At 38.0% G+C, this 17,049-nt stretch overlaps 1 protein-coding gene across 5 annotated transcripts in view; it reads left to right on the top strand.

The window, feature by feature from the left end:
- The window catches only part of NFATC3 (nuclear factor of activated T cells 3), a 129,109-nt gene that overhangs the window by 67,281 nt on the left and 44,779 nt on the right, over positions 1-17,049 (top strand). For all 5 annotated transcript variants that reach the window (XM_027617561.2, XM_027617557.2, XM_027617560.1 and 2 more), the window contains exons 4-6: positions 4,473-4,672; positions 10,803-10,975; positions 14,393-14,533. In XM_027617561.2, coding sequence (XP_027473362.1) covers positions 4,473-4,672; positions 10,803-10,975; positions 14,393-14,533 — 514 coding nt within the window. The remainder of the gene's footprint in view (positions 1-4,472; positions 4,673-10,802; positions 10,976-14,392; positions 14,534-17,049) is intronic.

Here is a 17,049-nt window from a genome sequence, read left to right as displayed (position 1 = left end):
ACTTTATATTTGATATCACCTATCAGGCTAATTTATAAACCATAGTACAGAAACAGAAGGTAATTTTTTTTTAAAGATTTTATTTATTTATTCATGAAAGAGAGAGAGAGGCAGAGGGAGAAGCAGGCTCCCAAGGAGCAGGGAGCCCGACGCAGGACTCGATCCCAGGACCCTGGGATCATGACCTGAGCCGAAGGCAGACACTTAACCATCTGAGCCACCCAGGCGCCCCAGAAGAGAATTTTTTTAAAGATTATTAAAAAATCTCTGGCTTGGAAGCTACATGGTCTGGAACATTGTCCAGCCATCCACCCCAGTACTGCTATAGTGAAAACAGCACTGACACTGTGACTTATGACCATAACTTGTTCTGTCGGTGCTAGGGACTGAGTGCCAGAAACTCCACTGCTGCCTTGAAGAGCTGGACACCTCCTCTGCCGTGTATACTGAAAAATAGACTTTATGCCACTGACATTATCATGTCTCTCCCTTGCTGGTTTAATGGACTAAAGCAGCCATGGAACAAATCTTTCTCCCAGTTGGTGGCTAAAAGTAGGAGTGGAGATTACTCAAAGACATCTCTCTGAAACTTGTAAGACCACGAAGTATGAGGAAACCACTGTATCCAAGCAGAGGAATCAGACTAAAGCTGCACCAAAGCCCAGACATAGCTTAAGAATTTGTTACCTGACAAAGGAAATAGCATGCCTCTTTCTGGAGGTAAATACTTTCCTACTTGAGTCTCTAAATACCTTGAATACAAAGTGTTCAGTATATGTTCAGCAATACACACACACAAAAGAAAGTATAACCCACAATAAAAAGAAAAACAGTCAGTAAAAGCAGGCCCAGAGATGGTCTAGATCTATTTCTTCATCTGTGTTGGAGTTATCAGAAAGAGTCTTTAATCATAACTATGATAAAATGCTGAACCGTCTAGTAGAAGAAGTAAGCTATATATGTGAAGAGATGGAGGGATTTCAGTAGAAACATGAAAATTTTTTTAATTGAAAAGATAAGGACAAAGATACAGTATTTATATTTATATTTCTAATATAAACACAAAAATTCTCAACTAAAAACTAACAAACCATAACCAGCAGCACAGTGAAAAGATCATACAGCATCGCCAAGTAGAATTTATCCGAAAAATGCAAAAGGTGGCCCAACATAGGAAAATCAATTGATGCAATACACCACATTTAATAGAAGAGATAAAAACTACACAGTCGTTTCAGTTGACACAGAAAAAGCATTTGACAAAATTTAATAGCCTTTCATTTACACACACACACACACACACACACACACACACACACACACACACACACACACACACACACACACACACACACACACACACGGAAAGGGGGAAAATGCCTTACCATGAAAGATCATTTATGAAAAGCCTACAGCTAACATCATAATTAATGGTAAAAGACTGAAAGCTTTCTCCTTAAGATTAGGAACAAGGATGCTCACTTTTCACCACTGCTATTCAGCATTTGTGCTAGGACTTCTAGCCAGAACTATTAGACAATAAAAGAAATAGAAGGCATTTGAATTGGAAAGGAAGAGGTAAAACTCTCTATTCACAGATGACATGTTCCTGTACATAGAAAATCTCAAATCATCCATACGAAAGCTACAGAGCTAATAAACAAATACAACATTTCCAGGTGGAAGATCAATATTCACTCAACATTTGTGTTTGTGTACCAGTGATGAGCAACCTGAAGAGGAAATTTAAAAAGCGATTCCAGGGCGCCTGCGTGGCTCAATTGGTTAAGCGACTGCCTTTGGCTCAGGTCATGATCCTGGAGTCCCTGGATCGAGTCCCGCATCAGGCTCCCTGCTCGGCAGGGAGTCTGCTTCTCCCTCTGACCCTCCCCCCCATGTGCTTTCTCTCTCTCTCATTCTCTCTCTCTAAAATAAATAAAATCTTTAAAAAAAATAAAAAGCGATTCCATTTACAGTAGCATCTAAAGGAATTAAATTGAACCAAGGAGGTGTCAAAATTTGCTGAAAGAAAAATATAGATGGAAACATAAAATAAAAATGAATAAAATTTAAGTATATGTAAAATAAAAATAGATATCCATGTTTGTAGATAGGAAGACTTAACATTAGTAAGTCATCAGTACTCCCCAAAGCAATCTATAGATGCAGTGTTATACCTCCCAAAATTCCAACGGCCTTTTTTGCTGAATGGAAAGGCATATTTTCAGATTCATATGGAATTGCAAGAGGCCTCAAATAGGCAAAACAGTCCTGAAAAAGACTTGGAGGACTTACTCTTCCTGAGTTATAACTTACTACAAAGCTACAGTATTTAAAACACTGTGGTACTGGCATATAAGCAGACCAATGAAATAGAATAGAAAGCCCAAAAATAAGCCCTTACATATATGGTCAATTCATTTTCTGTAGGATACCAAGACTATTCAGTGGGGGAAGGGACAATCTTTTCAACAAATGGTACTGGGAAAACTGGATATCTACATGCAAAATAATGTAGTTGGATCCTTACATTACATCATATACAAAAATAAACTCAAAATAGATCAAGGACCTAAGTGTGAGACCTAAAGCTATAAAACTCTTAGAAGAAAGCACTGGGGAAGTCTTTGACATTGGATTTGGAATTGGTTTCTCAAGTATGGCACCAAAAATACAGGCAACAAAAGACAAAACAGATAAATTGGACTCCATCAAAATCAAAAACTTCTGTGAATCAAAGGACAGTACTAAGAGAGTGAAAAAACCTACAGAATGAGAATTATTTGCAAATCATATATCTATAAGGGATAATTCAGATTATATAAAGAACCCCCAACTCAGAAACATCAAAACAGATACACACTCAAATGAACCCCCAAAGAATGCTGAATTTTTGTTTTTTTGTTTAAGCAGTCACTTAACTTGGTTGGAGTCAACCTGGAAAACCTGTCTCTTTCTGGTTGGTGGCAGCTCATAATCTCATTTATGTTAGCTTTACACTCCTCGGGATCTGACCTGTTTATAGGTGGTTCTCAGGTCAATCAAAGGATTGGGCAAAGTTTGTATGTATAATTTGGAGCTCCCCTTCTCTGGCTGTCTTCTTTCTGGGATTTCCCTCTTACCCTCCAGAAGCTGTGGTTGTTGTGTACTCTGTCCTTATTTCTTCAGGCCCTCAGACTAGATTTTCTTTTTTAAAGATTTTATTAATTTTATTTGAGAGAGAAGGAGAACATGAGCAGGGAGTGGGAGAGACGAGCAGAGGGAGAGGCAGGTTCCCTGCTGAGCAAGGAGCTCAACGTGCGGCTCTATCCCAGGACCCTGAGATCTTGACCTGAGCTGAAGACAGATGCTTAACCGGCTGAGCCACCCAGGCACCCCGACTGCAGATTTTCTGTAGGAGTTTCCACCACTTTGTAAGGCATGGACTGTGGCCTTCTCTCCGGTTAAAAGTCTTAAAAACAGGAAACACACTTTTTGTTACTCTATTCTTACATGTGTCAGTTTACTTCCAGAATATGCTTACTTTGGTTACCCTCCATGCTTTCAAGTCATTCTTTATGTTTGTTCAAGTTTTAATTGTTATCTGCATGATGATGGGTCAGATTGGTGCTACTCAGCCATCAGATTGGATAGGGGAGCCTCCCTAAGTCCCAAATGTATACTTCTTTAGACTCTGTTTCTTTTCTTTTTCTTTCAAGATTTTATTTATTTGAGAGAGAGAAAATGAGAGAGCACGAGAAGGGGGAGGGTCGGAGGGAGAAGCAGATGCCCCGCTGAGCAGGGAGCCAGATGTGGGACTCCATCCTGGGACTCCAGGATCATGACCTGAGCCGAAGGCAGTTGCTTAACCAACTGAGACACCCAAGTGCCCCTAGGCTCTGTTTCTTTTATTTTCCTCCTTTTTTATGGTCGCTGTTTTTACCTCCAGCCCTTCCTGGTCCTCCCCCTGGATAGTCATTTTAACCTCAACAATAGTGAAGGCTACCAGAGAAAGCCCAACCTGCTAACTCAGTTGAAACTTTAAGTTGGTAACATATATAATAGGCTTTTTGAGATTCTTTCTACTAAAACAAACTGTCTCTGATTTTAACATCCTATTAGAGGAGCTTCCTGTACACCAAAGTCTTTTAAGTCTGGTCTGGATGATTAATGTTGCCTGGCGTACAGAATCAGCATTACTTTTGGTTCTTCACAGCATTCTATAAGAAGGCTTTTGCAAAATATTTATTGTTCTAGATATTTATACAGAAAAAAAACCCTCATCCCTTTCTAACATATTCCAACCTTTTATAACTCATAAACTTTTGAAATTTGGAAGATTAGTTCACTTATTACTTTTTCTTATGTTATCTTTTTGAAATAACATCTTGTGTATCAGTAATATGTTACTAATATAACAGACTTACTCTTGTAAGCTTATTGTAAATACATGGATAATGAACTGTATTTTTCCATTTGTTCTTCCTAATTAGCTCCTGGGCTATAGTGAAAAGCCGATAAATCTACAGATGTTTATTGGAACAGCAGATGATCGATATTTACGACCTCATGCATTTTACCAGGTGCATCGAATCACTGGGAAGACTGTTGCTACTGCAAGTCAAGAGATAATAATTGCCAGCACAAAGGTTCTGGAAATTCCCCTTCTTCCTGAAAACAATATGTCAGCCAGGTATCTTGAAACATGCCTCAAAATGGACAGTTTTTTTTTTTTTTCCTAAAACAACTTTCAGAAAAAACGTATTTCTTTTTATAGTACAGAAATGAAGCATTCATTGTTCTAAATTAACTGAATAACATTATATAAATAATCGTAGTATATTTGCTAGGGTTTGTAGCGAATTTCCAGGAAAGAAATTGAATTCGCGAAAAGTTTATGAACCGTAGTACCAGCCAAGTGTTATGTTAAGTGAAAGAGAAAAAAATATATGGACTTTTTTCAAGTTGCTCACAGTCTAATAGGATAGACAATAATAATTGCAGTACAGTTGTTGTAATTGTTAAATTTCCTTAAGGAAAACTTTGACTCTATCTCCAGGGTATCCTCTTTGACTCATTTCCAAACAAAATGAGGTAGCTAGCTTCTGAATGAGAATACTTCAGAGTTTTGTTCAAGTTAGGATTATATTGCAGTTTATTATATGTTAGATTGTATGTTAGAAAATGCAGTGGCTTAAACATTAGACATTTAGTTTGTTATTCCATAAGAGAAATACACAGGTAGGCATTTTAGGACTAGGCACAATGGCTCCATAAGTCATTGGTGGTCCAAACTCTTTGTTTTTTCTTCTCTGCTATTTTAAACATGTGACTTCTGTCCCCAAGATACAAAATGGCTGCTGGAGCTCCAGCCATCACAACTGTAGTCCCAGAAGGAATAAGGAGGAAGGGTAAATGAAAACTTCCATCTGAGTTAGCCTCTTTTTTATGTTATGTTGTGTTGTGTTATATTATTTATATATATTTTTAAGCTCTTTGCCCTACGTGGGGCTTGAAGTCACAACCCTGAGATAAGAGTTACATGCTCTACCATCTGAGCCAGCCAGGTGCCCCCTGAATTAGCCTCTTTAAAGAGCTTGTTACAGGGGCACCTGGGTGGCTCAGATGGTTAAGTGTCTGCCTTCCGCTCAGATCATGATCCCAGGGTTCTGGGATCGAGCCCTGCTTTGGGCTCCCTGTGTCAGGCTCCCTTCTTGGTGGGGGTCGTGCTTCTCTCTCGCCTTCTACTGCTCCACCTGCTTGTGCATTCATGTGCTTGCTCGCTCGCTCTCAAATAAATAAATAAATAAATCCTTTAAAAAAAAAAGGTTTGTTGCAGAAACCTACCCAACAAATCTCATTGTTCATCCTTGTATATCAGGAACATCTGGGATTTTTTTGTTTTGTTTTGCTACCTGTAACGATATAGGGACCTATTACTAAGAAAAAAGGGGGGAAAAGGAAATTTAGTAGGCAACTTTTAATTTGTCACAACTAGGTATTTGAAACTTATAGTGAGGTTTGTTACATAGATTGTTTCAAACTACAGTATAGACCTTTCTTAAAATGGCAGTAACATCTGTCCCAGGCTATTGCAAGAACAGATTATAAAATAAGATTTTGGTCTCTAGCTCTCTTCCTTTAAATTTATACTTAAATAACTTTTTGGGTAAGCTGAATATACCCCTTAAGGAAAACCAATTTGTGATGCAATTCTATTATTATAAAATAAGAACTGCCAAGTACCTGGGTAGCTCAGTCTAAGCATCTGCCTTCAGCTCAGGTCATGATCCCAGGGTCCTGGGATCGAGTCCCACCTTGGGCTCCCGGCTCTGTGGGAGCCTACTTCTCCCTCTGCCTCTACCTCCCTCCCTCCCTCTCTCTTCTCCCATGAATAAATAAAGAAAATCTTAAAAAAAAAAAAAAGAATTGTCTTAAGAAATAACTTGGGGCACCTGGGTGGCTCATTTGGTGAAGCATCTGACTCTTGATTTTCGGCTCATTGGGCTCAGTAAGGAGTCTGCTTGTCCCTCTCCCTCCCCCTTTGCCCCTCTCTGTGAAAGAACTTGTTATTTAGGTTTTTTTTTCTTGTTACCTGCCTATTACTAGAAAAGACAAGTTAATAAAAATTGAAATAAAACCTTATTTTTACCTGTTTTGTTTACATGGACGGTACTCAATAACCCAACCCAGTTCTCTGCCTCCAGGCATCCTTTTGACCCATTTTCAAATAAGGTGAGGTGGCCAACTACTGAATGAGAATGCATGCGTGTAGGCTTCTTCCCTTTTACTCTAGGCATGAAAAGCATATTTGATTCATTTGGCATCAAAAGCATATGAATATACAGTACAATAGCTGCAGAGGTGAATTTAAAACTCAGTTGAACCATCTTTTTCTAAGAACTCATAAAATTGATCTTTAGAAGATAGTTTGCAGGCCATGTTTCCATTCATTCTTCGGGATATTCAAAGCACTAGACTTGAATCAAGTTCAATAGAAAGTCACCATAAGTTTCTTACACTTCTTAACTTTGTCTGAAGGATAGGATAAGAAATATCCTGGGCGGCTCAGTCATTAAGCGTCTGCTTTCGGCTCAGGTCATGATCCCGGGGTCCTGGGATTGAGCCCCACATTGGGCTCCCTGCTCCGCAGGAAGCCTGCTTCTCCCTCTCCCACTCCCCCTGCTTGTGTTCCCTCTCTCGCTGTGTCTCTCCCTGTCAAATAAATAAATAAAATCTTTAAAAAAATAAAAAATATCCATATGAATAACTTCATAATCTGAAAAAACACCATTAAATATATTAGCTCTTATGTTGGTCATTATTACACATACACATACACACAAAATCTTTTCAAGTTAAAGGGAAAAAGCTGATTATTTCCTGATGGCATGGTAGATTTTGGTGTACCAGACAAGGAGAGACATATAAAAACTTTCATCACATTTATTTTTTGCCTTGGCTTCTGGAAATTCACAGTCAAGTTCAGTTATAGTAATTATAATAATTTGTATAACCCTAGATTTGGAATATATTATTTCCTGTTCCTTCTATTTAAAATTTTTTTCTATTTTTCCTTGACCTAATTTGTATTTATGTTGTAAAATGCCTCATCCTTTCTAAAAATAATGTATAAATCAGTAAAAAAGAGCACACAAGTTTCTAAAATTTTCAAGAAATTGGGAAAGCTTCACATATCAAATAATGTGAGAAAATCAGCTAAATGTAGCTACCTTATCCTTTTCCCATCTACTAGTATACGGAACAGGCTGTAGTCATGACTCATCCCTTCCTCAAGAGGATATGGCATATACTGCCTGCCTGGATCAGATCAGAAAGGACAAAGCTGCAGAAATATCATTGTTACTAGTTACATGCAGCTAGTGCCTTCATCCCACCCTGCCAGATACACACCTGAAGTTTCTCTGGCCATTCTATCTACCGTGGCCTGTTAGATTGGGGACAGGAATTCTGTAAGAAGGCTTGTGGCAACATTGTGTGTGTCCCAAAAAGGGTTGAATAAGAAGCAACTAGAAGGGGCGCCAGGGTGGCTCAGTTGGTTACGCATCTGCCTTCCAAAGGGGTCGTGGTCCCAAGGTCCTGGGATCGCCTCCCCCACCCCCCCATCGGGCTCTCTGCTCAGCAGAAGACTGTTTATCCCTCTCCCTGCCGCTCTCCCTGCTTGTACTCTCTCTCAAATATGTAAATAAAATCTTTAAAAAAATAAAATATATTCATACTTGTAAATCGAATTAATAGTTATTTTTATTCCTCTATGTGTGGTTTTTTTGTTGATCTGGTCTTTTCTTGCATTTTGTAGCCAGAGGTATTTTGCACTTTTTTTTTTTTTTTTTGAGATTTTATTTTTTTTTTTTATTTTTTTTTTATTTTTTTTTTATTTTTTTTTTTAGTTTACATTTTTTTTTAATTTTTTATTGTTATGTTAATCACCATATATTACATCATTAGTTTTTGGTGCAGTGTTCCATGATTCATTGTTTGTTCATAACACCCAGTGCTCCATGCAGAACGTGCCCTCCTCAATACCCATCACCAGGCTAACCCATCCCCCTACCCCCCTCCCCTCTAGAACCCTCAGTTTGTTTTTCAGAGTCCATCATCTCTCATGGTTCGTCTCCCCCTCTGACATACTCCCCTTTTCTTCCTCTTCTATTATCTTCTTTTCTTTTTTCTTAAAATATGTTGCGTTATTTGTTTCAGAAGTACAGATCTGTGATTCAACAGTCTTGCACAATTCACAGCGCTCACCGTAGCACATACCCTCCCCAATATCTATCACCCAGCCACCCCATCCCTCCCACCCCCGACCACTCCAGTAACACTCAGTTTGTTTCCTGAGATTAAGAATTCCTCATATCAGTGAGGTCATTTTATTTATTTGAAAGACCGAGAGCAAACACAAGCAGGGGGAGCAGTAGAGGGAGAAGCAGGCTCTGCACTGAGCAGAGAGCCCAACATGGGGCTCCATCCCAGGACTCTGGGATTGTGACCTGACCTGAAGGCAGATGCTTAACCAACTGAGCCACCCAGGCACCCCATGTAGCCAAAATTTTAAGATTGTCATTTCTGATACTCATTCCAAATCTTCTCTTAGAAACTTAGCTCTCTGCTAAAATACCTTCCTTCGGGTCACCTAAGTGTCTCAGGTCAGTAGAGCATGTGAGTCTTGATTTCAGGGTTGTGAGTTTGAGCCCCGCGACGGGGGTAGAGTTTAAAAATATAAAATAAAATAATACATACATATATTTATATAAAATACCTTCCCTCAAAACTCAATAAAATGGATAATCTCTGGTATTTCTTTCCCCTTAAAGACTCCTATTGACATGTTAAGATGGATAATCAATACTGGTTGAGCTAAAGTGCAGGTGTTCAATATTAGTTAAATATAATTTGTTATCCATAAATGGCAACTATTTATTTTCAAAAGTATTTCCTTTTTTGGGAATTTCTTCTGTATCTTTCTGAACATGAAAGTATTCATCCTTTTGGGATTCGTTTTTGTGCTTTACTGGTTCTTATCTTGATAACCTAGTTCTTTAACACATATTGTCCTCAAAGCAACTGCTGCAGCCTCTGGGCAGTGAACACTGGAGTTGGGGCTGTTGGGGTAGATAAAGCAAAAGGACAGGTGACAAGGAATACCACAAGAGAGAGGAAACTTTAACTAGAATGTTGATTATTAAATCTGTTTGCTTTCTTTCCATATGTGAATACAAATATATGTTTTAGGTACTGTTGTTTCCTACTGATTGTGTGTCAAGCAGCCATACAAGTAATAAATTTTGAAGATAATGAAATGTTAGAACTTAAATGCGAAAACTTTAATTTTATATGTGCATACTTTAGAAATGAAAGAATCTTAGTCTGATGGATTGTTTTTACTAATTAACATTCTACTAGAAAAGTCTAAAAATGCTATTAATGACTGATTTGTAGTCCTACAAGTTAATCTTTTTTGGCCTGGTTATATAGAATTAAACGGTCTTTTTACTTTGTATTTCACTTAACCTAGTTCTGTAAAAGAAACCACTCTAAAATTTAGTGGCTCAAAGTAATAACTGTTCATTATTTTCATGATTCTTAGTGTTGGCTGGACTCAGCTGGTCCATTCATGTGGTGTCAGCTGGGATCACTCATGCACCTGAATTTAGCTGGGAGCTCAGCTGGGTTTTGAACATCCAAGATGGCTGGGATGGCTGGAGTAGTTGAGGATTGTCTTGGCCTTTCTCTCCACCTTGCCGATTGGACTTCATGGTGGCTCAGGGCTCTAAGAGAGGAAAAGTGGAAGTTATGAGGCTTAAGTGCTGGGCTCATAACTTTTACTGTATTAGTTGATTACATTCTGTTTGTCAAAGCAAATCATAAGGCCAGCTTTCAAGGAGAGGTACCTAGGTACTCCACCTCTTGATGGGAGAAGTGGTATGCAGATACAAAAAAGGGGAGGAATTAACAGCCATCTTTTTAGACAGTCTACCACGCCTACCATTATACGTTTGTCATTGAAAACATTTTTAATCTCAAAATTGAAATAGGAGAAAATAGCAGTCATACATCTTTTTTTTTTTTTTAAGTGGGCTCCACACCCAACATGGGGCCTGAACTCACAACTCTGAATTCAAGACCTGAGCTGAGATCAAAAGTCCGATGCTTAACCAACTGAGCCACTCAAGCACTCCATACGTCTTTCTTTTTTGACCTGATTTTAGGTAGTGATAGTTCTTTCCTGCCAAGTTGAGCTAAGTTGTTGAGGACCACTAAGTATCAGTAAGCAAATAAATTTTGTTTATTTTTCTCCCTAGTATTGACTGTGCAGGTATTTTGAAACTCCGCAATTCAGATATAGAACTTCGAAAAGGAGAAACTGATATTGGCAGAAAGAATACTAGAGTACGACTCGTGTTCCGTGTGCACATCCCACAGCCCAATGGAAAAGTCCTTTCTCTGCAGACAGCTTCCATACCTGTTGAGTGCTGTAAGTGAGCTTGTGGTGTTGTTTTCAGATTTTGTTTATGATAAGCCATTTTCTAGTTTACTTATAATGTAATATTTGGATCAGAAGTATAAACTGAGGCACAGAGATTGGATAGCTAATGTGATTTTCTTGTATGGAAATAAGCTACGTGTTTAGGTGGGAGGAGTACTGATCATGGAGTTAGAAAACGGGTTCTCACGATAATTTGACCATACATAGCTGTGGGACTATGAACAAATTATCTTGACAACAGTTTTCTTACCTATAAATAAGGAATGTGGGCTTGATGATGTCAGAGAACCAATTGAAGCTATGGTTCTGATACTAAGTATCCCTTGGTCACCTTTGTGTAGTTAAAATGTGAGCCTTCTTGTTGGAAGATGCTTATCTCTGCAAGCTGATGCCTCAGCTCAAGACTTTTAGGAGTTTATTTTTTGGTTTGTTTTACCATTAATCTGTTTACATCAAATTGAGAAAGTGAATGCTCCCCCCCTCGCCGATTTACAAAGGCAAGAAATGAGAACAGGCCCTAGAACCTGGTACCTATTCAAGCCCTGGAGAACTGTGAACCTCTGGCAGTTAGCTGGTAGGACTGAAATTTTGAGACTGCTGTTTAGATGTTTAGGACATAGACTTAGAAGTGTTCTAATTCTATGTCTTAATTTTGTGTAGGAGGAAACTGAGGCACAAGTATATGAAGTACTCATTCAGTACCAACACATTCAGTGTTGGTGAGAGCTGTGTCTAGAACACAGGCTTAGTGCTCTTTCAGTTGTACCATTTTATTTCTGTGAAACACACGCATTCCTAATTTGGGATCAAACCTACTGTATTAACTTGCTCTGCTCCTTTTTGCTGTTTGTTGAATTGGACTATTTATTATTTCCCAGTTGACTTTGGGAATCACTGAGCAAATCCATGGTAATAGAATTCACTGTAGAAGTAGTTTTGTATTAAAATTTAACAGACAATACAAGTACATGCTACAAAATTCAAAAAGAATATAGAGTGAAAAACAAATTTCCAGGTCAACTATTTCCCCTTCTTAGAAGCAGCTATCATTGCCATTGTTTTTATTATCATGCCTGACTGTTCTGTGCCAATATAAGCATATATGTCTCTACTTTTTAGCAAAGTTAATTTTTTTAAAAGAATTTACTTATTTATTTGAGAGAGAGAGAGATAGTGAAAGAGATAGCGAGAGAGAGCACAAGCAGAGAGGAGTGGGAGTAGCAGGCTTCCTGCGGAGCAGGGAGCCTGACGCAGGGCTTGATCCCAGGACCATGACCTGAGCCTAAGGCAGATGCTCAACCACCTGAGCCACCCAGGCGCCCCTAGCAAAGTTAATTTAAGTAATTTAAGTTCATAGAGTGATTTGAGTTTTTGAGATGAAGTTATTATTTTAAAATCATTTTCTATTTTTTCTTTTAGTTTATTAAATTAATATGTGATTATTGTTGAGAATATAGAAATGCAGAATGGTGCAAAGAGTTGAAAATCTTTTGTAATACCACTACCCTGAGGTAGTCACTATTAACCTTTTTTTGGATTTTTTTTCTTTACATTTATACATAATATCTTTTAGTTGAGCTTACCTGCTTATTATGACTGCCATATGTTGAACACATTTTTGCTGTTACTTTGAATGTACCCATGGTGGCTAGTTTCCACCATAAATATCTAAAACTTGAAATAGTCTACCTCTTAGGCCATCCATTGCTTATTTTCATTCCCCTTCTCTCTGAGCCATTTGGAACATAAGTATTTTCTGAGATCTAGGTTAGTGCTCAATACTTTCCAAGTGATAGTTGATCCTAAATCCCAGACCCATCTCCTATGAAAAAGGGTCTGTTTTAACCTTCTCTTTGAATGGGGCAGTGATTCCAATTCACATACATTTTTGTGGCTTGATATTAAATACTTGGGAGAGTCAAGAGCCATAGTGAACTGGGAATGTGTGCTTCCTAAAGGCATTCAAGTTTAAATTTCTTTAAAATGTTGTTCTAGGGGCGCCTGGGTGGCTTAGTTGGTTAAGCAACTGCCTTCAGCTCGGGTCATGATCCTGGAGTCCCGGGATTGAGTCCCGCATCCGTCTCCCTGCTCAGCAGGGAGTCTGCTTCTCCCTCTGACCCTCCCCCCTCTCATGTACTCTCTCTCTCATTCTCTCTCTCAAATAAATAAAATCTTTAAAAAAAAAAACTTTAAAAAAAAGATAATAAAATGTTGTTCTAGCCAAACAAACACAGCTGACCCTCAAAGCCACCAATTTTCTACCCACGAACTAGGACTAAAAGTAGACCAGTTTTCCAGCTGTGAAGAAGAGCATATAATCCATACTTTTTTTATTTGTTTTAATCCAGAGAGAAACCTAATTAGGCATTTGGCAAGAAGAAACCCTTAGAGAATCTTAGCAGTCAAAAGAAGTATAATCTGTAGCTTAATGCTTAGGCAAGTTAAAAAACAAAGAAAAGAAAACTCAGAGATAGGATCTCACAAAATATAACAACTTGAAATCAGGCAATATCAGAGAAAGGTGACCAAGGTCACTTTATAAAAGTTGATAATTTAAAGACTGACCTTAAGGCACTAAGAAAAATTATGTTCACATACCTTGGGAAGGAAGAGTGCAGTGCACTGTAGAAACATTTACTTCCCTTTTTTAAAATTCAGTATGTACTTCATGTATGCTTCGGTTATTTAGAAAATTGCCCAGAATGGAATCCTGTTGTCTCGGTGATGATCTAGATACTTATTTTTTTTTTTAAGGTTTACTTATTTATTTATTTATTTAACAGAAAGAGACAGCGAGAGAGGGAACACAAGCAGGGGGAGAGGGAGAAGCAGGCTTCCCGTGGAGCAGGGAGCCCGATGCGGGGCTCCATCCCAGGACCCTGGGATCATGACCTGAGCCGGAGGCAGACGCTTAATGACTGAGCCAGGCGCCCCTAGATACTTTCTTGAGGAAAGAGCTAATTCATGTTTGTCCTTTAGAAACCTGTCTTCTTTTAACTGTATGCAATATAATTACCTATGTTTGGATTAATTTGCTTTTTATAGTTACATTAGATTTATCAATTCTAACAGTTGTAAGGAAGAAACGTATTGAAGACACAAGCTAAAAGGAGAAAAGTGGATGAAATTAATGTTTTGGAGTCAATATGAAGTTGCAGGCATTGATTAATTTTCCTCTATTGGTTTCTTTACAGTTGTTAGAAAATTATTTAGAAACCACACAAATCTAATAAATCTATTTTGTTTTCTAAATAATAGTGAATATTGTTACCATTGTCTCAAACTTTAAAAGCCCAGAGTTTGCTTCTCTTTATTTTTATTGTATAGCTTGAATTTATCATTTATGTGTGGAATATTTTAAACTAATACTTTGTTTTTTCTCAACTCTTATAAAAAAAAAAACAGCTCAGCGGTCTGCTCAAGAACTTCCTCATATTGAGAAGTACAGTATCAACAGTTGTTCTGTAAATGGAGGTCATGAAATGATTGTGACTGGATCTAATTTTCTTCCAGAATCCAAAATCATTTTTCTTGAAAAAGGACAAGGTAAATAAGATTTGAGTTTATTGACCTCAAAATAAAGGGTAGACAGGGTAAAATAAATTATTCAGATGTTTCACTAACATTAATTACAAAATAGTTTTCCTAAAGCTACAGACATCATTTACATAGATTTTTTTTTTGTAAGCCATACATTTCTTAAATTTTCATATAAATGTTGAATTCTCATTAAGGATGTCTCAAAACTAGAAGAACCCCCAGTATTTCTACTCCTATGTATATGTATACTCAAGAGAATTGACAATATGTTGCACAGAAACTTAGATACAAATATTTATCACCACATTATTCATCATAGCCAAAAAATGGGAACAACCCAAATGATCATCAGCTGTTACATGGATAAGCAAACGGGTCTATCCATACAATGGGATATTAATCAGCCATAAAAAAGAATAAAGTACTGATTCATAACACAACATGAATGAACCTTAAAAATGTGCTAAGTGAAAGGAGTCAGTGCACAATGTCCCAAATCAGCAATCCATAAACACAGTAGATTAGTGGTTGTCCCTATTGGAGGGAGGGGAGTGACTCTTAATGGGCATGGGGTTTCTGGAATTAGTGATGGTGGTTGTACAGCTCTGTGAACATACTAAAAACCTCTCAATTTTATACTTTAAATGGGTGAGTTTTATGTATAAATATGTAAATTATATCTTCATTTTTCAGAAATGTAGAAGAATCCTAGGACTATCAGGATGTTTGATATAGCACTTCTTGAGCATATTTAAAACATTTTTCCATTAAGCTCCTGGAGGACAGGGACCACCTCTACAAAAAGTAAAAAATCAATACCTCCCCCATCTCATACAGTGTCCCAGGATCCTGGGGGTGGTGGAGGTGCACGGAAAAACAGAACATTTTCCATCAGTTATTCCTTTTCATTTTTTTAAGCATTTTTAAAATTGTGAAATACCTTTTTATAAGAATATAACAGAAATTCATACCTGCTACCCAGCTTAGAAGTAAGACATTTATCTCTGAAGACCTCCTGAAGCCCCTTCCCTAAATCCTACTCCTAAATCGATCCATGCTTTTCTTTATAGTTTTATGTGTTTTCTCTGGTTTTGAACTACTTATAACATTGCATATATTCTTCTGAAGATTGCTTTTTATAGAGATCACCATTAATGTTTTAGGATTGATCCATGTAATAGAAGATCTTTCACTTTTACTTCTACATAGTTTTACTGTATGAACATGCCAGTTTATTATCTGTTTTCTCACTGGACATTTGGGCTGTGTCCGGTTTTTGGCATTAACAAACAGTAGCTAACAGTGCTGCTGTGAACATTTTAGTTCTTATCACCTGATGGGCATACATAAGAATGTCATAATTCTTAAATTTTGTTAATCTGGTAGGTGTAAAATGGTGTCTTGAACATTGGATTTGAATTTGCCTGACATTTATTGAGGGTGTTATGGGTCATTCATGTATCCTTTTTTGTGTAATATCTGTTGGTGTTTTTTGCCCATTTTTTCCATTGAGTCAGTTTTCATTTTCTTACTGCCTTATAAGATTGTTTATGTATTCTGGATATCAAAGTGAGTTGGGGAAGTGCCTCACTTTTTCCCACTCCCCAGGTGTGTGTCATATAATTTCACCTTCCTCTGAACATGTAGTTGAGCTCATTTCTGAAACCTTTGGGCTGGGGGCTTTGTGGGACTATTAAATTCTGCTATAATTCTATTCATGGGTATAGGAACCATTTAAGGTTTGTTTTTTTTTAAGATTTTATTTATTTATTTGACAGAGAAAGACTGCAAGAGAGGGAACACAAGCAGGGGGAGTGGGAGAGGGAGAAGCAGGCTTCCCATGGAGCAGGTAGCCCGATGCGGGGCTCGATCCCAGGATCCTGTGACTATGACCTGAGCCGAAGGCAGACGCTTAACGACTGAGCCACCCAGGCGCCCCAAGTTTATTTCTTCTTGAGTTATTTTTTGTGATTTATATTTTTCCAGGTTAAAAAAAACAAAAACAAAACCCTCAGTCTGTTTCTCCTTTACTCTCACATTGTTACCACATTCACAATACTTCTGACTCCAGATGTGTGGGTTTCCCATATATCAACCAATTCTTTGACATGAACTGGATGTTCTTAATTAAATTCAATTCTGACAGTAACTGGAGTTAGCACAAACCACAGGTTAGGGGCTCAGTCCCATAAGACTGCCCCCCCCCCACTTCAAATGCCAGTCGAAAACAGTAGGTGCCCAGGTGCCTACAACTTCTGTCTGACTTGGCTACAGATCAGAGGTTCCCATGACCCCCATCTTGGATTTGATCATTTGGTAGAGCAGAACTCAGAGCAACACTTACTTATATTTACCAGTTTAATATATAGTAGAGGATATCATAAAGGATACAGATGAACATCCAGGTGGAAGAAATACATGGAGTAAGGTATGTGGGAAGGGGTGCAGAGCTTCTGTATCCTCTATGGACATGCCACTATCCCAGCCACCTCCATGTGTTTTACAACCCAGAAGTTCCCTCA

This window comes from Zalophus californianus, chromosome 17, assembly GCF_009762305.2.
Source record: "Zalophus californianus isolate mZalCal1 chromosome 17, mZalCal1.pri.v2, whole genome shotgun sequence".
Classification (NCBI taxonomy): domain Eukaryota; kingdom Metazoa; phylum Chordata; class Mammalia; order Carnivora; family Otariidae; genus Zalophus; species Zalophus californianus.
Note: the sequence above shows the minus strand (reverse complement) of the source record. Positions and strands in the feature narration are given on the sequence as shown.